The following is a 22,018-nucleotide window of genomic DNA, read 5'->3' as shown; positions in this document are numbered from 1 at the left end:
CCGGCGACAAAAGCGTCTTCTCATCCAATATAAAATATGCTGCAGCCAAACATAGCAAAACCGCTCACATACCTCTTCTGCCGTCAGGATACAGAAGCGCGATCTCAATTCAGTGTGCGCGTCAGCATTTCACATGCGTTGTGCGAACAAATCCTTTCCAATCCACGATGCAAAATCCAACAGTAGCCTTTTCTGTTGACTAAATATAGCGGCAGCCAGTAACCGCTAAGAGGCTGAGTAGAGGGAATAAAAGTTGACGCGTTTCCACTGCAGTTCATGGTTTATTGTAACATTGAAACGAACATGATGGATGTTGACAGTAAAGTAAGCAAAAATGCAATGAAATGAAATGAAATGAAATGAAATGAAATTAAGCTAAGCTAAATGAAATGAAAACGGTCAACAGAAAGTGAGCGTCCCAGCAACTCACCCCCTTCCTACATACTAAGCACACGCAAACTAACAGGTAATATGCACCTACAACAAGTGACGTAACAAATTGAAAGTAAAAATTTCAAAATAAAAGACATCAACCCAAACCTGGCACCTACATATGGTACTGTGCAAAAAGTCTTAGGCACATAAGATATTTCACAAAAACATTTGTCTTAAGATGGTTATTTATGTCTTCAGCTTTAGTGTGTCAATAGGAAATATACATTTTATACTCCCAAACATTCCTTATGCAAATAGAAAAGAATAGAAGAACAGGGAGCCCTGCAACAGATCGCATTGCCCTCACAGAGCCTCATACAGAACATCGGGTCAGACTGGGATTACACAAAGAAACAGAAGTCATTGAGACAGCCTAAATAAATAAAATTTCTCCAAGAAGCTTGGAACATCCTATCTGCCAACAACCAAGAAAAACTGTGTCCAGATGTAAGTAGGATAATTAGGGCTGTTCTGAATGCAAAAGTGTTCACACCAAATATTGATTTAGCTTTTTTCTGTTTACTGGAATTTGTGTAACGTTAATTGATTAATGAAAACGTCATGGTTACTGTTGTAACCTCTGTTCCCTGATGGAGGGAACGAGGCATGTCGAATGTAGTGACTCAAGGGGTCTTTTCTTGAGAGCCTCACATACCTCTGAACTTGAGAAAAGGCCAATGAGAAATTGGCAGACAGAATATGCATGTTCCGCCCCCAGACGGAATTTATATGGTATTAATGGAAGTGGGTGTGCATCTGTCAGTCAGGTTTTTGCACTGAGGAGCCGAGAATAAGGTACGGCCATTTACAGTGGTAGATCTAGTGTCGAACAGGTGACATGACTATCATGGGAGCAAGCCGGCCAGCCTGGCAATCTTAACGCTATGAAATGCTTTCATAGGCGTTCAAAGGTGATTTTTTCCGTTCCTATTCTTTCATGAAAAGACCCTGCGGAGACCACATCATGCCCAGACCTGGGGGGAGGTAACATGTGGCCAATACATCACATGGGTTGTCAAGCCACACGTGGAAGTGGAGCGGTGGCAGGTCCTACCTGGTGAGGGAGGAGCTCTACAAACGCAGCGACCGGGGGAAGAGGGGGACTGTACCGCTGAAAATATATCCCAGGGAGTTGCCTGAAGGGGGAATTAGGCCTGTGGAGCCCTACCCCAGTATAGAGCACTTGAGGCTCATACTGGGTCTGGTCACAAATTCCTCCACTGAATTTGCAGGCCAGAAGGCTAGGGAGGAAGAACAATTTGCAACCTAAATGGGAGAATTTCTCCATATTTGTGTTTCCTATAAGGAAAAGCTTAACAATACAAAGTCTGAAAAATAAAAGGCGATAGCGTTTTAGTTTGCTATGTTAGCTCATTGTGCCTAGAGCCAGTTTAGAGCTAATCAAATAATAAACTTCAATGAAGATATTACAAAAATCTTGAAAGATTTCCTAAAATAATTAGCTGCTATAGAGAAAAAATATTAACCAGAAGTTCCCTTTTGGTTTGTTTTATTATTCTAACACCTAACCAATAATCTGGTATCTGTGACTGAAAGAGTAACTACAAAGTCTTTTCAGCTCTGGACAGCTCTTCATGGTTGCGTGAAAATCGTCAACACAGATCTAAGCACATGACAGCATGTGTGAATTACTGAGATACAAATGCAGGTTCATTTCATATTTCATAATAAATGGCACATAACAGAGTGGACTTGTGAACTTTACAAGTTGCCTGAAATGCTTTTTAATTCAACAACATTAAGTGAATACAACAAATAAATCCTTCTAAATTACTACTTGCGTTTAATAGATAAATATAGTCCTTTTACTGTTGCATTGTGATTGAAGATTTGAGTTCACAAAAAAAGTCCATTATCATACTAATACTGCAACATCAGTGAAGACTCCATCATGAGTGAAGACTCCATCACTCAATTTCATGTGGTTTCTTGGTAAAGTGGGTCAGATTTCAGTGTAGTTTTATTTAGCGGCTGTAGAACTGAGAGGAAACCCAAGCCAGACCCCATTTGAGGTTGGTGAGCATAAACTTGAGGGCTTTGGTCCACTGCTCTTCTGAGTTAAACTGAGTCTTAATAGAGTAAGATCCTCCACTTCCACCAGTGTCCTCAATCTTGCCTTTGTCCACGTCCATTCTAAAAAACAAAAACAATCTCAGTGCCGGAGAAAAAGCAATTGAAAACACTTTTCTTACAATAAAAATTCAGAGTGCAGTAGAGTTGGTAGAGTTACAGATGCTGGTAGACTGATATATATGCAAGGAATGACTGTCTGATAACCTCAAAACAGCCAAATATTGGCTGCTTAATTGGCATACTTGATGTAGGGCAGGGCTCTGGAAGTAACGGCCCACAGGAAAATCCCTTTTAATGCAAGTCAGACCACTCAGCGGCCAACTTTGGAACCCTTCCCCACAATTTTTTTCAGTTTGTTGATTTAGCCTTAGTGTTTTCATGCTGTTCTACTAAAGGATTATTAAACAGTACAGTTTTTTTTTTTTTAGCAGTTTTTCCCAGCTGATGTAAAATTTCTCCAAAACTAAGGTCAATATTATATAAGAATTAACACTGCAATCTAAACAATAGTAAATTTTTCCTAAACAGATGGTACATTTTTAACAGATTTAAATAATTTTTTGAAAACACTACACACTGAAAACCCAGAGTAAACAAACAATGAATAAGAAGAGTTGATGCAGTCAAGTGTCCATTGCTGTCTAGCTGGTAGTTGGCAGTAGGTCATTTTCTGCCCCCTCGATATCAACCAATATTGTTTGACTGCTAGTATTTTCATGTTGAAGCACAAGTACGTGGCAAATAAAACAAAATCCCCACTTTTTGACAAACTGTCGAAAAGTGGCCCAAATGATTAGACTTTGCCCTTTAATATGTCTGAGTCCTCAGGTATGATGACGATTTACTTAAACGAGGTCCTCTGTACGTTCTCACCTGTATGGCAGACAGAAGCCTGTGTCACCCTTCTCCACCTCCTCTTTAAACTGCTGGACGCAGTCGAGAAAGGCCACCATAGCATGGTCAAATTTATTATCCCAGAAAAAGCGCAGACCACCTGAGCAATACAGCGGCATCTCCTACAACGGCAAACAGCAGCAGAAATTAACAAATGTGAATGTGGACTGCAGCTTCTTCAAAGTGTCCTTTACAGAGCGCAACATTGCCCACCCACTATTTTAGCCGCCTGGGTTCCTGGGTTCATAATATCCTTCATAAAAGGCCAAGCCAACCTACCAGTTTTGAGGTGAATCACAATTTTACAAACTTTGATTTGAAGGGAAATTATTTGAAAAGCGTACAAAAAGTACAAAAGTCTGTACTTCGCATCTTTAATGAGTGCATGAACTACAATACCATGAAGCACAGAAAACAATATTTTAATATTTGCAAAGATACAAGTAGTTTAAGAGTGTAATGATATAGACTGGATTGTGTCCTTCCTAGTACATCATGCAAGTGGGTGGTACCTGCAGCACTTGTTTGGTGAGCTTTGTTTGCTATTGATTGAATTCTTGTAAGTAATGTTCTTCATTTTTATTTAAAGTCTAAAAATGTCCCCTTAAAGATGTACCAAGTAATTTTTCCCACTGTAAAAAGGATATACCCCTAGAGCAATTAATATTACTTCTTCTACTAAATGACATTCACTCGCAAGACTCTTTTCAGTGTTCTAGAAAAATGATCATCTACACTAAAGTGCCTCCCCCTTAAAGTTGAAATCAAATAACCAGCTGGGTACTACTCTCAAAAAAATTCTTATTGCACCTTTGAACGATTTCACATTGAAAATGTTTTGAGTTGACTGAATTGAACCAACCTTAGACTTATCTGTGAGAGATTCCAAATAGGAATGATTTCCATATGGAACTAGACGATATCTACAAAGAGGACATGAAGCATTTGAGACGGGATCTTAAGAATTTACACTTGTAAAATATGTTGTTTCATTCGAACTTCGAACATAAACCAATAATTTATAAAGTCCACTGTTAATAATATATTTTTTTTTAATAAAACCCTGTACAATTGTAAATAAGGTTTTGTCCACGAACCTCTGAAAGCGTAACCCCATCTTGTTTGCAAGAGCGTGCAGTAGAAGGACAGTTTGACCCCAGGCAGCATTAATCTCATTCCACTCCACCGGTACACTGGGTAATCGGCCCAGCCTGAAGTTATTTATCGTTCCAAACTGCCCACTGTGCCTTAGGAAGGTGAAGGAAAAAAAAGCACTGATTGTATTGAACATGAATAATCTTACATCAAATGGTCTAAGCAGAATCCAACTGATAACGCCTAATGACGAAATCGCTAAACTGTTGAGCCACTTTTGTGCGTGGTATTTGAGGGCAAATATTCACTAACCAACGCTATCTAAAGATACGTCCTCTCACTTTCAACTGCTTTTATTTTCAGCAAACTTAACATGTGTAAATATTTGTATGAACATAAAAGGATTCAACAACTAAGACATAAACTGAACAAGTTTATCAGAAATTAAATAATGTGTCCCTGATCAGGGGACGGGTCAAAAACAGTCAGTATCTGGTGTGGCCACCAGCTGCATTAAATACTGCTGTGCATCTCTTCCTCATGGACTGCACTGTTCTTTCTGTGAGATGTTACCACACTCTTCCACCAAGGCACTTGCAAGTTCCCGGACATTTCTGGGGGAATGGCCCTAGCCCTCACCCGCTGATCTAACAGGTCCCAGACGTGCTCAATGGAATTGAGATCCGGGCTCTTCGCTGGTAATAGCAGAACACTGACATTCCTGTCTTGCAGGAAATCACGCACAGAACTAGCAGTATGGCTGGTGGCATTGTCATGCTGGAGGGTCATGTCTGGATGAGCCTGTAAGAAGTGTACCACATGAGGGAGGAGAATGTCTTCCCTGTAAATCACAGATTTGAGATGGCCAGCAATGACAACAGGCTTAGTCCGATGATGCAAAGACACAACTCCCCAGACCATGATGGACCTTCCACCTCCAAATCGATCCCGCTCCAGAGTACAGGTCTCTGTGTAACGCTCATTTCCTTTGATGATAATAGTCCGATCATCAACCCTGGTGAGACAAAACCGCGACTCATCAGTGAAGAGCACTTTTTGCCAGTTTTGTCTGGTCCAGCGAAGGTGGGTTTGTGCCCATAGGCGACATTGTTGCCGGTGATGTCTGATAAGGACCTGCCTTACAACAGGCCTACAAGCCCTCAGTCCAGCCTCTCTCAGCCTATTGTGGACAGTCTGAGCACTGATGGAGGGATTGTGCATTCCTGGTGTAACTCAGGCAGTTGTTGTTGCCATCCTGTACCTGTCCCGCAGGTGTGATATTCAGATGTACCGATCCTGTGCAGGTGTTTTTACACATGATCTGCCACTGCGAGGACGATCAGCTGTCCCTGCTGTCTCCCTGTAGCACTGTCTTAGGTTTCTCACAGTACAGACATTGCAGTTTATTGCCCTGGCCACATCTGCAGTCCTCATGCCTCCATGCAGCAAGCCTAAGCAGGAACACTGGGCATCTTTCTTTTAGTGTTTTTCAGAGTCAGTAGAAAGGTCTCTTTAGTGTCCTAAGTTTTTATAACTGTGACCTTAATTATCTACTGTCTGTAAGCTGTTAGTGTCTTAATGACCGTTCCACAGGTGCATGTTCATTAATTGTTTATGGTTCATTGAACAAGCATGAACAACATTGTTTAAACCCATTACAATAAAGATCTGTAAAGTTATTTGGATTTTCACAAAATTATCTTTAAAATAAGGTGTCCTAAAAGTGTCCTTTTTTTACTGAGTTTAGTTTAAGCAGACACAATCCGATCTAAAATAGCACGGTGTCTTGAGTGTTTAAAAAAGTAATTGTCATTCCTTTCTGTGCAAACACACCTCCTTTCTATGTAAATTGGGCTCATTGTGTATTGCACTTCTTTCATAAAACTCAGGCGTAAAACTGCATTTTATTAAAAAGTGATGTTTGTGTACTGTACATTTTCTATTGATCATGACAGTAGTAATTCATTAATTAATGATCAAATTAAAGAAGATTGTTACATCCTGGAATATATCCAGATCTGAGGTGTAGTCAAGTACACTTTTGGCATGTTTAAGATATGATTCAGGTGTCTGGGTAGGGTTGCACCAGCTGTGTGTATGTTCTCACGTAAGTTAGGACGTAAAGTTCACACTAAGTGCTTAGTAACTACTAGTTAGTTTGTAACCAAGTCAGTGCTTAACTTGGTTGCACCAACTGTTCTTAAGGCAAGATTTAACTAGTAGGTCGTAAACTCTCCGTAAAGTAATGTGTAGTCGCAAAATATGACGTTTACATTAATTGATCCAATAAGCAGCCTTGAAATTTGTACACACCTTGTTTGCTCACGTAACAGTCAGCTGTAATAAATTCAATCCCTATTAAAATACAATACGTAATAAAACAAGATTTCATTACTGGTATATTTAGCCTATACCCTGTATTTTAGATCAAATAAGTGCAGCCTTGGTGAGCAGAAGAGACTTCTTTTAAACGGTAGTGTAGGTATAAAATTAAGTAAAGTCTTTATGTAAAGAAAATGTATAGTCAGATTACTTCTTTTAACTTAAAACTTGAGTTTGATCATTCTCTTTCTGTCACATTCCTCAGTGATAGGCCCAGGGGAGGGGTCTTTGTCTCCTCAGGTGTGAATTACAATCAATATTCATGATAGTGTACGCCTCCTCGCATATGACCTTTCTAACACTAAAACTGTCTTACAAAAGTTAAATTACTATATTGTTTAGTATGAATGAGTGATCAGGATGGTTTTCTCATAATTTTGTAGCAAAATCTCTAGGCTACAAGATCCAGTTCTCAAAAGTCTTGTGGACAAATGTTTTGTATGTGTTAAATGGCTTTATTTCAATTACTTAAATTATTTGTTTTTTCAAAAACCATGCATAAACGTTATTTTCTCAAAAATACAAACATGTACAAACGTTGCTCACATATTATTGTAGCCAAGTTTGTGCTGAATACAGTGTTATCTTTACTTTAGCCATTAATATGTTTTTCAGCAACTGAAAAAAGCACAAATGTCAAGGCATGTCAAAACTTCTCCAGGGCCCAAAACACCCTCAGACCCCAGAGGGTTAATATCTTATATATATATAATATATGTTGAAACTTGACACTGTACACAGGAAAGTGCTCCGTTAGATAGAATTCATGCTTTAGTAGAATGTTTTTTACATAATGTTTTCTCCCGTAAATGTAAACGAGTGCATCATATACATGAGAGAACTGAAGCCTGTCAACCAAAACAAGAGCACATTGATGTAATTGAGTCAGTCTGCTTTTTTATTCCATCCGTTACGCCTGGTCGGAGGCTTCCATAAATATTTAGTTTATACGTATTGTTATGTCCTAAATAAGTTTATTGGTGCAACGATCAAATATTTAGTAGTGCATAAATTGTGACTTAGTGCCCATTTACGCCACAACTAGGCTAAGTTGTAATGTACGTATAGCTGGTGCAACCGGCCCCTGGATCACAGTGATGCGGTACAGCCTGGCAGGGTGTGCCAAATACTGTGGTCTGCTTCATCCTCCGCTATAGCTCGGCTTCAATACAGGACATTTCGTTTCCAAGTACTAATTTTTGACAATATACAGGACATCCTGGCTAAAACAGGACAGTTGTCAACCATAACAACAACAAACATCGCAAAGCCTATGAGTTGTTTGCCCTGCAGCCTGTTTATTGTTAACCATCACTGCTGAGTCAGTGTTGACTAACCAGATGTGAAAGGTGGCGTTGAAAACATTGGTCTTCTTGAGTCTGTCCAGCTGAATCTGACAGTATCGCATCTGATTATCTACACTCTTAATATCATCATCCAACTCCAACTGCTGCCGCTTGAACTCACAGTACTCCTTCTGATATCTGAGAGAGAGAGAGAGAGAGAGAGCAACAGAGAGAGGGAAAGAGAGATTGTGGCATGTTTCTTTTTACCCGTAAACTCAATACTTGGAAACTGAAAAAACTGGAAAAGTAGGAATCAAATTGTCCTTGATCTTTTAAGATAAGTGTTCATTGTACTATGAAAACATGCTGTGAAGTTTAGAACTCAAAACTTCCTGCCCAATCTAAAAATTAAGCTACATTTCCATGTCTTCAATGCCTATTGGGTGTTTTGAAACTTGGGTCATCCAGTCACAGTAAGGTAGTAAGGAAGTAGAACAGATACTGTTACTCCTAAACATCAGAAGATACAATTAACCCATTTGACACTTCGCAGATAACAATTAAAAAGACTAATACGTGTTAAAAGTTTGCCAAATGTCCTGGCTCACAACATTACAAATAAGTAGCTAACATTAATATTTAGGTGAGACTGGGGCATGTTGTCACACTATATGGGATACATTTTCACAGTGGAATCACAATGTCATTACACCTGTGAAATAGGTTTCATGTGAACAGTTGGAGGGGGGTGGGGGAGCATGTTCTCCAGTCACCCCCATCACCACCACCAAAACCAAATCTATGCCTATACTTGCTGTAAACAGCAAATCGTGGTCTTTTCAACCAAATTTAAAAATGAAAATAATTATGAGGCACAATTTAACATGATTCATGAAACCACAAAAATTTATAAATATACTGTATGTCACTCACAGCACTTGTAACAATCTGTTCCCGAAAAATACAGTATGTGAGAACATGCTCTTACCTGACATTTATGAAAAATACTTTTGTTCTAAGGACACATTTAAACTTTCAGCAAAAATGTGCTATCATTATATAGTTTGCCCCTTTCTTAATGTATGCCAATGTGGTTTGAGTATTACACGTTAACCCATGAGCTATTGTAGAAATATGATTCACTTTGGAGTCTAAAATTCACAAAGAAATATTCTAATTTAAGAGGTTTTTGAACTAGCTATTTGAAACCTAAACCTGTGATAGAGAAAACTCACATTTGCGCAATTGGACTTTTCATTTCAAATCTTATCGTTACTGAGATATAGCCCTTGTGACAACTAGCTCTAGTCTCCCCTATAACAAAATCCCTGATCATGACATGTTCATCAGTACTTGATACGCACTGCAGTTCTTCAGTGTCCAGTTGTTGGCTGTGGCTCCGACCCTCTGCCAGATCTTTAGCAACAGCTTCACGCTGCACCTCGATACTCTCCAGCTCCTGGATGAGAGATTCTTCCTCTTGTTTCAGCTGGTGTAGTTCATTTAACAGACTGACTTCCTCTTCCTCTGGCAGCTGAGACAGCAGTTCTAAACAGTTCCTGACAATCACAGTCAATACAGTCACACGCTACAGCAAATTAATTTCAAAATACAAGCTAAAATGTTGTATGTTAGCGCTAGAGAATGAAATGTGTTCTTGCTTGAATCGATGCACAAATGTCTGATAGGGGATGGAGCTAGACATTGATTTGGCTGAATGGGGTTGATTTCAGGGTACATGAACATTCGTAAGCAATATGTCGATATCCTGTGTGATCGAATATACGGTCAAATAGGATTTGCAACTGACTACAACGAAGCGTAATGAACTTGAAAGGTTTTTGAGCAAGTACACTCGCTAACTGGAGATGGAAAGTGTAAAAAGGATATAACAAAAAACAAGGAGAGTATACAAGCAGGGTCCAAAAGGTATTTTAATGTTAAGAAACTGAAAACAGAGTTTTCACACTGAAACGTATTAGTGTGAACGTGGCCTTAATGTCTAGAAAAGTTCCTTTTCAGATTATTCACTTATTACAACAAAACTCTATGTGTATTGAGTAGCTTTATCTACATGTTTTTATATTAACAAACAGTCACTAACTGACAAGTCTCACAAGCCTTGAAGGTGCATTCAGTAATTCTTTCCACATTAAAAAAGTTGAACTCCCAAAGACATGAATTGTAATATTGCAATATATGTATAAAATCATGAGCACTCACATGAGATGAGGACTCTAGTCATATTAGTAACTTTATAAAAGCGGTTTTATTCTACATGGGCCAGGGGTGCCCTCATGGGAGCTGCCATGTTAGAATTACATGACCATCTGAATACTACTTGCTTAATCTCTGTAACCATCTTGTTTTTGGACACTTTCACTCTTGGATTAAATTAACTATGGCTGAGAATAGTGAATTTCTACAATGGCATCTGTAACTGAAAACTACTGATTTTGAATGATGCTGCATCCAAGCCACTAGGTGTCACTGTATGTCCAGGATGGCAAAGACAAATGTTACTGAGTGCACCTTTAAGTACATTAAGTACAGAAACAGGTCTTGGTTTAACTTGAGTCAATTAATTCAGTCACCACTCCGACTGATTCATTAGTCTTTTTGATTCAAAAGAGCCAGAGTAATTATTGGGGAATTGGACAACACTGGTCACACTTTATGCTTCGTTCTGGAGATTCAGTAGTGTGTTGCGGCGCCCATGAATAGCATTGTACCAAACAATGTCTGATTGTTTTAGATTTTTCTGTCCACATTACTAGAAGAATTACTTTTTACACACTTTGTATACGTTAACGAACCAGACTTCATGAAAATCCTCTTAAGAACATCTTAAAGGAATATTCCAGGTTCAATACAAGTTAAGCTCAATAGACAGCATTTGTTGCATAATGTTGATTGCCACAGTAATACATTTTCTCTTGTTCCTCCTTTTTTTTCCCTCCCCAATTTAGAATGCCCAATTTCCAATGCACTCTAAGTCCTCATAATGGCATAGTGACTTGCCTACATCAGGGTGGCGGAGGATGAATCTCAGCTGCCTCTGCATTTGAGACCATAAAACCCTGCATCTTATCACATGGCTTGTTGAGCATGTCATTGCGGAGATATAGCGCATGGAGGCTTCACGCCATCCACAACGGCATCCACGAACAACTCACTATGCGCCCCACCGAGAGCGAACCACATTATAGTGACCACGAGAAGGTTACCCCATGTTACTCTACCCTCCCTAGCAACTGGGCCAATTCGGTTGCTTAGGAGACCCGGCTGGTGTCACTCAGCATGCCATGGGATTCGAACTAGCGAACTCCAGGGGTGGTAGCCAGCATATTTACCACGGAGATACCCCAGGCCCCCTGTTCCTCCTTTTCTTTAAAAAAAAAAAAAAAAAAAGCAAAAATCGAGCTTACAGTGAGGCAAATACTCTATAATGGAAGTGAATGGGGCCAATTATTTTATGTTAAAATACACACTGTTTCAAAAGTATAGCCATAAGACAAAGGATATGCGTGTTAAAATTATTTTAGTGTGATAAAATCACTTAATAACCTTTTCTGTGTAAAGTTGTAGCCAATTTTACAACTTTGTGGCCATGTATTCTCATCAAACTCAAAAAACCCTAAAAATTACGATTTAAACAACTTCACAGCTAAAACAAAAATACACAAATTTTAACAGAAGAATTAATGTAAATGCTTTTATAAAATTATAAGCTTCACATTTCTGCCTTTAAACCCTCCAAAAATGTACCCCCATTGACTTCCATTTTAAACGCCTCACAGTGATCTCGATTGTTTTTGTTTTTTCAGAAAAGGAGTCGAAATAAAAAAAAATTATAATCTACATTATGCCACAAATGCTGTCGATTGAGTTTTACTTGTATTGAACCCGGAACTTTCCATAATTGTTTTTAAGAATAAAATGACACGATTTGACATTGTCTGATTATACTAGCTTGCCCATGAGGTTATCTTGTCTAATACAGCACATTCAATATTTTAACACTGGTAAATCATAACGATAAATATATCTATCTATTATCCTTTATTTTAAGTAGCAAGCACCTCACAATCTTTTTATTTTTGAAGTGCGTGAGATGTGTTAGTTTAATGACATTAACCATCATAATTTGATGCAAAATTAAACTACGATTAATTTTAATATTGTGGAAAGCAGTTTTTATGAAACAACCACAGTTTCTTTCTGAGCAGATTGTTTTTGTAGGAAATAGACACCTATATGCCACCAGGCAGGCATTGGGCGGTGACATAAAACTTTCGCTTCCCAAGACAAATTTTCTGAAACGCACATCACTTTATAGAGCAATATCTATTTGGAATCGACTCTCTGTCTCATCACGCAGAATTCAGAACAAATATAAATTTAAGAGGACGGTAACCCAGGAATGGCAAATGACCTCATGAAAGCTGGAAATTGTCATGTTATTGCACTTGGTAATATTTTGTATGTAATTGCAATGTTTGAATTCTTTTTGATTGTAATTTGTGTTGTTATTGCTTTGTATAATTTTACGGTGTGAATATTTTAAAGAGGACCCCAGGAAGATTAGCTGCCATTAAATTGGCCGCAAATGGGGATCCTAATAAAAATGAAATAAAAATGAAAAAAATGCACTACAGTAAAAACGACAGTCTCAGCTTTCAAATGATATAATTATTATTTTTCTATATGGACTCAACTCAGTCAATTATTTAAACGTTACCTTTTGTGATTTAAAAATTGTGATGTTTCCTAACATTCCTAAAATGTTATTCACAACTATTTTTACACAATCCGTAAAAACTGAGAAGAAAATGGTAGTTAAGAAAAATTTTCTTCTTAAGAACGTTTCATGAAACTGGCCCCTGGTTCTGAAAAACAAATGGTTCTTGGTCCCCAACCCTATTACTTCAATCATTAATGGAGAATTTGGGGGTTTTGGATAGTGAATAAAATCTTTTCCATCTTTGGGTAAACTATTCCTTTAAGGCATGATTTTTTGTTTTGTTTAGCTGCTTTAAAACAATGTGAAAAGTGTTATAAAAATAAAAATTACTTGCCTTAAAATACTATGTCAAACATTTCTATTAGGAAAAAGTTAAATAATTTTATTTCATAAAATTTTAACTGACTTTACCAGTTCCAGTTCACTGCTGTTGTGAGTGTGTAATATACTAACTTGTAATTCTGGCACTCGTTCTCAGTGACATTGAGTTGTGTATCCAGATGATCCAGGAGTGTGTCAGTGCATTCCTCACACAGTGGATGATCGACATCTGTCTGACCAGATATGATGTCAAACAGATCACTTGTCACCTATACAAAACACACACATATACAGGAGTCTGAATCAATCAGACAACTCACTTCATACTGAATCGGCACAGATGACTCACTCGCACACTGACCTGCAGGTAATTTTGTCCAGCTCAAAATGAGCTGAGAATTGGTTAATAACCACAGAAATATCAGCAAGAGCGTTTTGTTAAAATTGCATTTTAATTACAAAACATAATAATGTTATGTTGGGGAAAAAACAGTATTACCATATTGCGTGGTGGGGAGGGGGTCAGTTTAGGTCTCTAAAACATGCTTGTGTGTAGGATACAGCACCTTTTAATTACTTTACTTAGAAACAAACGAAAGTGTTAATGGTAGTTAAAGTGTTAGTAATTGGGAAAGAAAGTGTTGGTTTAGTAGTTTAACTTTTTCCCATCAAGAACATTAACGTAAATGTAAACTGTGTACTATAGTGTTGCTCTGTATTAATGAGTCCATACCTTCAGTCTGCGGCTCAAGTTCTCCATAGTGCCTCCATCTGAAGTTTCTCCAATAAGAGTGAAACTGTTTGTGCTTTCAGTTGACATCATCCTACAGCCCATTAATACAACACCATATATTTATGACATTTACCTTCATTTCAGTGTCACAATGATGTCACGACAGTGTAAAAACAGAGGTCATCAGGCTGATTATACCTTGCAGGTGGGATGTATTTTCTGGCGATGCCATCCTGTTTACTCTCCACAAAGGTCTCCTAAAAGAACAAACACATATAGGCTACTTTTGCAGCTAATTATTTGCAATATAACACTATTTAGTTTTCATTTTGTAAATTAAACCTAGATTTTTTTAAAGTTTGCACTTGCCACCACAATGCTAGGGTGTTCCATGTGGCTGCTATGGTGTTCTGGATGGATGTTAGGGGGTTGCTTACTGGCCCAAGTCGAAAAGTCTGATAATGACTCAAATTTGTTGTTGAATGCACTTAATTTGCTTTAAATTCACCGCATTACTAGTAATGCTTTAAATAATGACGGAGGTTGATTTGAGATGCAATTTCTCAAAGTTTACCACGCTGATAGTAACTACACGCAAATGCACTGCACTGTGCTGTCAGCACATTTCAAAACATTGCATCTCACAATTCATCTCTTTTAAAGCACTAAAGCTAAAAATGGAACATCCTGTCCCATTTGTAGGATGTGTACCTTTACATGACTTCTGTCTGCATGTTTATCTGCATTAGTATGCATATTGCCACCTATTGGTCTATTGTACAAATATGATTTATTTATTAATTTCCTTTATCCCTCCCTCCTTCCCTTTTCTTTCTTTCTCCTCCCAGCCTAAAAGGTGGCGATATGCACAAAGAGCACGTATCGCAAAAAACAGAAGATTTCTCCTGAACATGCATTGGAGGGAATTTTAAAATATATTTACAGTATAAAAAAATGAATAAGGACTTAAATATTGTTCTGTTTCATACCTACACATATCATAGAAATAGATTAAAACACTGAATTACTTTTATAATAACTGTATGTGCTTTTGGAGCTTAAGAAGTTTGGACTCATCAGAGCTGAGATCTTCTAAAAATCTAAAAATTCTAAAAAAAATAATTCTGTGGAAAATTCAGCAGAAGAAAGTCATACATCTGAGAAAGTTAATTATTGGGTGAATTAACCCTTTAAGGGATTTTAGCAGGGTTTTGGGTTCTGTACCATGCAAATTATTACTATTTGGATGTAAATGTGATCCTCCTCTTCATGTGATTTCATTTCAATGACAGTTAAGGTCATAATAGTTTTCAAATAACCACATCTGGGCCAGAATATGAATTGGATAGAAGGTCTATGCAAGTCTGAAGATCAGAGAAGGTCTATTTTTGTTTTCTTTTAAGAAAAAGAATACACTGAACAAAATGAGTAGTCAACTCACCTCAGGGATGCTGCTCCCCTCACTGCTGTCTGACTGTTTACTGGCTGTTACTGTCACTAATGGAGCTGTATGAGATCAAAGAGAGTCAATCTGGAGTACCTGTTGAATGAACTTCATGTAATATGCTGTATGTGCTAATGATCGTACCGGTGAGCTCATGGATGGTCACTCTGTCTAACACGTTGAAGGATGTGTCGAGCTTCAGTGGCTGACTGCAGCGCTGACACACAAAACTCACCTGCATGGTGCTGCACGAGGACTTCAAACCCTCCATGCTGCTGCTGAACAGAACAGATCATGCAGTCAATTCCATGGTAATACCTTGGTATTCTTTGACATACTTTGGTCTATCACGAAACCTTACCAGTGTTGGGTATAATAAGAGTACAAAATAATTAATTAATAAAATTACTTTTATGGCAAAAAAGTAGTGTAATTCATTACATTTAAAATTCTTGTAATCAGATTACAGTTACTGACTTTAAATTAATCTAATTACTTTTAAGTACATTATTAGCATTACACATGTTTTTGTTTCCCCAATTTGGCATGCCCAACTCCCACTTCTTACTAGGTCCTCGTGGTGTTGCAGTTACTCACCTCAATCTGGGTGGCGGAGGAGAAGTCTCAATTGCCCGTTTCTGACGCAGTCAATCCACGCATTTTATCATGTGGCTCGTTGTGCATAAAACCGCTGAGACTCACAGCATGTGGAGTCTCATGCTATTCTCCACGATCCACGCACAATTTACCACAGGCCCTATTGAGAGTGAGAACCACTAATCGCGACCACGAGGATGTTACCCCAAGTGACTCTACCCTCCCTAGCAACCGGGCCAATTTGGTTGCTTAGGAGACCAGGTTGGAGTCACTCAACACACCCTGGATTTGAACTCATAACTCCAGGGGTGGTAGTCAATAATCACTGAGCTACCCAGGCCCCCTGTTACACATGTTTTTGAAATAATATTATTTATGTCAAATTATTTTAAAGCATGAATTATAGACCTGTAATGAGTGAGGTCTATAATATAATGAGTAATGTGAGGGAGAAATGTGAGGTGCTGAGTGTATTATGTAAAACAATGAACGAGGAAAAAATAGATATTATTTTGAATTTGTTGAAAGGAAAAGTGTTTTAGAAATGTAACTTAAAATTAAAGTAATTAGTAATGTGATTACCCGTCCACTAAAGTAATTAATAATCAGATTTTTTTTGGGAGAAAATTAGTAATTTGCAGTGGATTACTATTTTTGAGTAACTTATCCAACACCGAACCTTACAAAAATGGTAATACCACTATAGTGAATATATACCATGGTAATTACATGATATTCTAGGGTACTTCTAAGAATAGAAAGCTTCATGTCCAAAAACAAAACTATGGTACAGGGTCCCCACGCATTTTGAGCAATTAATTTCCATGGATTTTGTGCTCTTGTACTATTTTCTAAAATCAGCTTCAACTGTAGGGCAAATATAGACAGCTCCGTTAATTCATTCAAAATAAAGTCAGCGTTCTTCTTTTGTCGCTTTACTTTATGAAAGACTGATGATTATGATTTGGCCCAATTGTCTGCATCGACACAACTAGAAAAGTGTACCGTTAACAACAACGATATGACACAAAACTTACAATAATTAAAACAGACTGGAGAAAACTATTAATGTTGCAATTATAATTTGATGTTAGGTATGATAATAACGCACCTTTCAGAGGCCGATTGCAGATAGCGAGCATTTATTTCCTGTTTTCTGTTTACAGAGGAAATGACGTTTTACGAAAGGGTTGTCCTGTTTGCCTTGATTGGACGAAGCATATTCCAAAGTACATATAGCCTATTTATTTATCTTATGATATCACAATGTACCTTCATCTGCGGGGGGAACAATCAGAAGATAGAGTACGGACGGAGTGTGACCGTGACTATGATGAAGCCCTGAAACATGAATATCAATTGCGTTACATGCCATTCGACACCTGATTGGCTGAAAGGCAGTGCTTTATTAGTAAGTAGGTGCTACAGTAGTTTGTTTTAGTTTTTTTTCATTTGCATTATTAACAATCTGTCGTATATTAAAACACAGAAAATAGAAAGCAAATACACGATACAGCAATATGAAATAAATTAACAAAATGGAAAATTATTCATATAATAAAATTAATTATATATATAAAAAAGTCTTTGCTAAAGATTTTTGCTAGTTTTCTACAATAATTAGGAGGTGAAAGACCTATTCCTCGTTTTCTGATAAATTATTTGACTGTAAATGTTTTGTTTTGTTGTTATATTAAAATGTATATAATATAAATGTGTTTTTCGCTTACACTATGGTTATATAAGATGATCGCATTTACTGGATAGTTTCTATGAGTCATTTTGTAAATTAGCTCCTTTATTTTGATAAAAATAAAAAAAATTATAACATTTATATGTTAATATTGAAATGTTTTTCCATGATAACTAATGGGGCTTAAGTCACTTTGTTTTACATTGAGAGCTGGAACCAAAGTATCAAAGAATGGAGAGGCCTTTACAATTAGTGTCAATAGCTGAAGTTAATAACCCAATGGGGATTGCATTAGTTACCTTTTTTTCATTCTTTTTCACTCACACACACACACAAATATTCGGCCACCAAACACTGGGCGATTACAGCCTCTGCATCACGAACGCGGCCCCCCGCCTTCTCATGCCCTGCTGCACCACACAAACCACATCCCCGTCCAACAGTGTCGCCCCTAGAAAATTTTAATAGGGGTGGCCAGTGGAGGCCACAGCAAAATCTTGGAGTGGCACCAAAAACAAAACAAAAATTCAGTGTAATGTGTGTTATACTTGTTTACATTTGTTTCTGGTTAATGTAACAATATGACTTTAAAGCTGCAGTCCGTAACTTTTTTTGGTTAAACATCAAAAACATTATAAACATTTTCCAAAATCAATTTGTCGCGTGTGAAAATGCAGCCGTGTCGAATCGTCTGTAGCCTCTTCTTACAACAGCTGGAATGTAATTAAACTTGGCATTTTGATGGCGGTTTGTAATCCAGCAAGTTCAAAACAACTGGTGTGTTGATTGATACACTTCAAAACATTAGATTCTTCTGCGCTGAGGAGCCGTGCCGATGCACAACCCAAGTAAGAAGATAACTCTGCAAATAACTGCAATTTCATGGTTCAGAGAGAGATGAAGACAAAGAGGTAAAACATACAGACTGTAGCTTTAATTGGCAATTAATTATTCTTTACATAGTATAGTTCTTGTCCTTAAAAATAATTATACATCAGCAAATATGTGCAAACCAAATAAAATGACAATATTTAGTTTAAAAACACTTTAAAACATTTTCCACATACCTTTATTGTACACAAATATAGCATACTAACTGAACAAAATGCATTAATATATAGACAATGTACATTTTAACAGAGCCTACTCACAACCAATTCATATCCCTGTTTTATTAGGCCACAATCTTATCAATACAGCTTTATTCTCCAATTGCCATGTCTTTTTGCATACACATCCACAAAATCATCAAGATTTATGGCCCTTGCCCTTCTTGAATCTGTACTTAACACCCCCAAATTGCTCAAGCGTTCGTCACTCATTGTATTTCTCAAAACAGTCTTGATCAACTTTAAGCACAGAAAAACTGTGCTCACAAGCTGCAGTGCTCACCGTTAATGCAAGAGCAATTTTGCAAATTTAAATATCTCATGGAAAATCTCCTTATACGGCTCAAGGAAGACTGTGAGGTCTACTAAATTGGATGGCACTTCCTCACAGCTGGTTTGCTTCCTTTCAAGAACTCGTTTAAGTTGAGGAATTTCATATTCTAGATCCTTAGTGCTACAGTTGTATTGTGAGGTAAATGGAAACGATACATTTTTCTCACAAAACGTGGGACTTCCAGGATTCAAGGCCTGTATCCCTTCCATTATGACACAATTCTCTTTAGAAAACCTTCTCTTAATCTCAGAGAGAAGTACATCAACGATTGGAATGAAGGAGCCTGTCCTAAATGATTCCTTATCTGTGCTGACCTGTCTCTGAGCTATTGGTGTGGAAATGTAATACCCTTCAAGCCTAGAGCTTGGTGTGACCAGACATCCTGAAGATACAACATTGACACTGCATTGCTCGGCGAGAGTCATTGTGTTGTCCCAAATTTCATTGAAGACAGAGTCCTCTCGATATCCATTCAATGTGTCAACAAGCGAATCAACAAGGGTAACAGCTATGCCCAAATTCAGCTGTGAGGACTGTAAAATGTCAGACAGATGCTTGATCTCAACAAAAATGTTGGTGAGTGTAATAAGGAGGCAAATTAACTTGAGATCTATTTGTGCTAAAAGACCTCTTGCTTCAACAGCTCTGTCAGCATTTATGTCTTCAGAGATTTATGATGAGTAGATGTATGATGGCTGGCAGTCTATCCTTTACTGTTTTGCATGCGTTATGCCTACATGCCCACCGTGTCTCTATCAACCTTTGTAATTCTCTTGTCACCCCTTGATACATGTCTTTCTGAACCTCTATCCACCTTTGGTGTACATAGGATCCTGACATAAAAACATACATTTTTTGCAACAGAGCAAAGAAACAGCTGGTTTCAGAAAGGCATTTCACACTGTCAACCAATACCAGATTTAAGCAGTGTGCATTACAGTGTATATAGAAGGATAATGGGGCCTCTGATTTAATGCGTGCCTGCACACCTGTGTTTTTGCCGCTCATGACGGAGGCCCCATCATATGCTTGCCCTACTAAATTGTTTCTGTAGTCAAGGCCATACTTCTGCATTATCTGTATGATTTTCTGAGAAAGTGCTGTAGGCGTTCCGCAGCTTCAAATGAAAGAAAACTTTCTAATATAGAGCCATTATAATAATACCTTATTACAAAGGACATCTGCTCCTTCTTACTGATGTCTTTGGTCTCATCAACCATAATGCTGAAGGCCTCACTTTGAGTAACTTTGTTGAGGTTCACACCATTTCAGCCAGGTAATCAATCATTTCATTTTGTGTTCTGTGGCCAAGGTATGTTGCATTTCTTTGACTAGTCATTTTCTTCTTGACTATGTTATCATGCTTAGCAAGTAACTCCATAATAGAGAGAAAATGCCCTTTGTTCTCACCCTCTGTTTCATTATTTGCTCTCTGAGCTATAGTTTGCGTTGCTGTTAGAAGCAGGGTTTCCGCAATTGTTTTAATGTACTCTCTATTTTCCTTTACTAGTTTTTCATATTCTGCACTTAAAGAGGCAGAGAGAGAACATTTGCTTTCTGGCAATTTTTCATAGTCTTTCCAGGCTAACATAGCATTGGTATGCGATTCTGATTTTGCATGGCTAGCAAATCCTCCATTGCTAAAGGTTGCTTTCTTCCAGTGCCTGAATCCTTCAGATGTAAATGCTGAATAACGTGAAGAAGGGAGACTGAAGTGCCGGCAGGCATAGCAGAAGGCAGCATCTTTACTTTGAGAATATTCCATCCATGTATGGGTACTGTACCACTCTTTCATGAAGCCCCATCTTCGATCGCCTATGAGGGTCCGAGGGAAAACCTTCAGAAGTGGCTGTCTGGGTCTCTCGGCTCTTGACTGGGATATATCTATAAATCAAGAAGAGAACACAAAGCTTGATTTTAAATGAACTACTACAACAACTACTATTAACATGATAGAATTCACACGGACGGGCCCTTAAATGTACACAATAAAAGTATGCGATAAACAAAACTGCTGTGTGTTACATTGGTACACATGCCACATATCTTTGGAAAGCTAAATTTCTTGATTTTCTATTGATATAAACCATTTTAAGATACAGTCACAACAGCAGGTACAATTTATATCTTTGACAGACCACCAACATATAAACAACCAATAACAAAATTTAGGCAACTCACCTAGGCAACTCATCATAGTATTCCACTGATCCATAACTTCCCGACAAAAACGTTGTTTCATTGTCAAATGTCCAAATGATCAAATCAAGTAAAATGTTTAGTCCAAATCACATTATTACATCAATAAATATCCACAGACTCTTGTTGCATCATTTCAAAGCACCTGGCAGCTGTACCTAAACTTTCACATATTATCGGTAATAACTTCAGTTCAGATGTAAACATTTCCTATATCCAGTATCAAAATGGAAGCACGCACTCTGACCTTTCGATTGACACCTCATTTGACCCAATAGGAGCTTCCATGTCCTGGCCAAAGCCTTCAATACCCAACCACAGTCTGTGTCGAATGTAAGGGCATACCCACTTCCCTTTGTTTACTGATCAAACCAATTACATCGAAGAGTGGAAATGACTGACGCATCGTATAGCCAATGAAATTCTGAAAACAGTGATATGCAGCTTTAGTGGGAAGATTAGAGCACGGTTCTGTAATGTGTGTGCGCAAAATTGCCTTGCCATTACCCAGTTTTTTGTGCGTCTGTGCGTAAAAATATTGGAGAGCTGTTTTGGAACTGTTTACACATTTGGCGATTTAAATATGGGTGATTACCAGGATGTGATATAAGAAGGCATTTACTGTGGAAATGATGAGTTTGGAGATGACATTTCTGAA

The 22,018-nt window shown here is 37.9% G+C and overlaps 1 protein-coding gene across 5 annotated transcripts; it reads right to left on the bottom strand.

Annotated features, from left to right (window-relative positions):
- Positions 1-288: 288 nt before the first annotated feature.
- On the bottom strand, positions 289-17,323 carry LOC127633386 (beclin-1). Of its 5 annotated transcripts, XM_052112442.1 has the most exons (13): positions 17,137-17,322; positions 16,026-16,185; positions 15,573-15,706; positions 15,426-15,490; positions 14,183-14,241; positions 13,985-14,075; positions 13,384-13,520; positions 9,551-9,745; positions 8,238-8,384; positions 4,521-4,670; positions 4,286-4,346; positions 3,403-3,545; positions 289-2,589 (listed from the first exon to the last, which is right to left on the bottom strand). In XM_052112442.1, the coding sequence occupies exons 3-13, from the start codon at positions 15,697-15,699 to the stop codon at positions 2,421-2,423; spliced, it is 1,344 nt and encodes a 447-aa protein (XP_051968402.1). In that variant the 5' UTR covers positions 15,700-15,706; positions 16,026-16,185; positions 17,137-17,322; the 3' UTR covers positions 289-2,420. The 5 variants fall into 5 exon arrangements, with proteins under 5 accessions (XP_051968402.1, XP_051968401.1, XP_051968403.1 ...); XM_052112441.1 differs by lacking the exon at positions 16,026-16,185 and having other exon boundaries at positions 17,137-17,323; XM_052112443.1 differs by lacking the exon at positions 16,026-16,185 and having other exon boundaries at positions 15,573-15,703; positions 17,137-17,323.
- Positions 17,324-22,018: the final 4,695 nt, after the last annotated feature.

The sequence above is a fragment of the Xyrauchen texanus genome, chromosome 40 (genome assembly GCF_025860055.1).
Source record: "Xyrauchen texanus isolate HMW12.3.18 chromosome 40, RBS_HiC_50CHRs, whole genome shotgun sequence".
NCBI classification, from domain to species: Eukaryota; Metazoa; Chordata; class Actinopteri; order Cypriniformes; family Catostomidae; genus Xyrauchen; species Xyrauchen texanus.
The sequence above is the reverse complement of the archived record's forward strand: the minus strand, read 5'-3'. Positions and strand labels throughout refer to the sequence as shown.

Bases quoted from the DNA above. Each gene is read 5' to 3' on its own strand.
- LOC127633386 (XM_052112441.1), bottom strand. From the start codon at position 15,699: ATGGAGGGTTTGAAGTCCTCGTGCAGCACCATGCAGGTGAGTTTTGTG. The intron at 4,347-4,520 runs GTTCGTGGACAA...TCCTCTTTGTAG, and splicing joins ATGGGGTTACGCTTTCAGAG to ATATCGTCTAGTTCCATATG. The intron at 3,546-4,285 runs GTTGGTTCAATT...TTGCCGTTGTAG, and splicing joins CTCTCACAGATAAGTCTAAG to GAGATGCCGCTGTATTGCTC.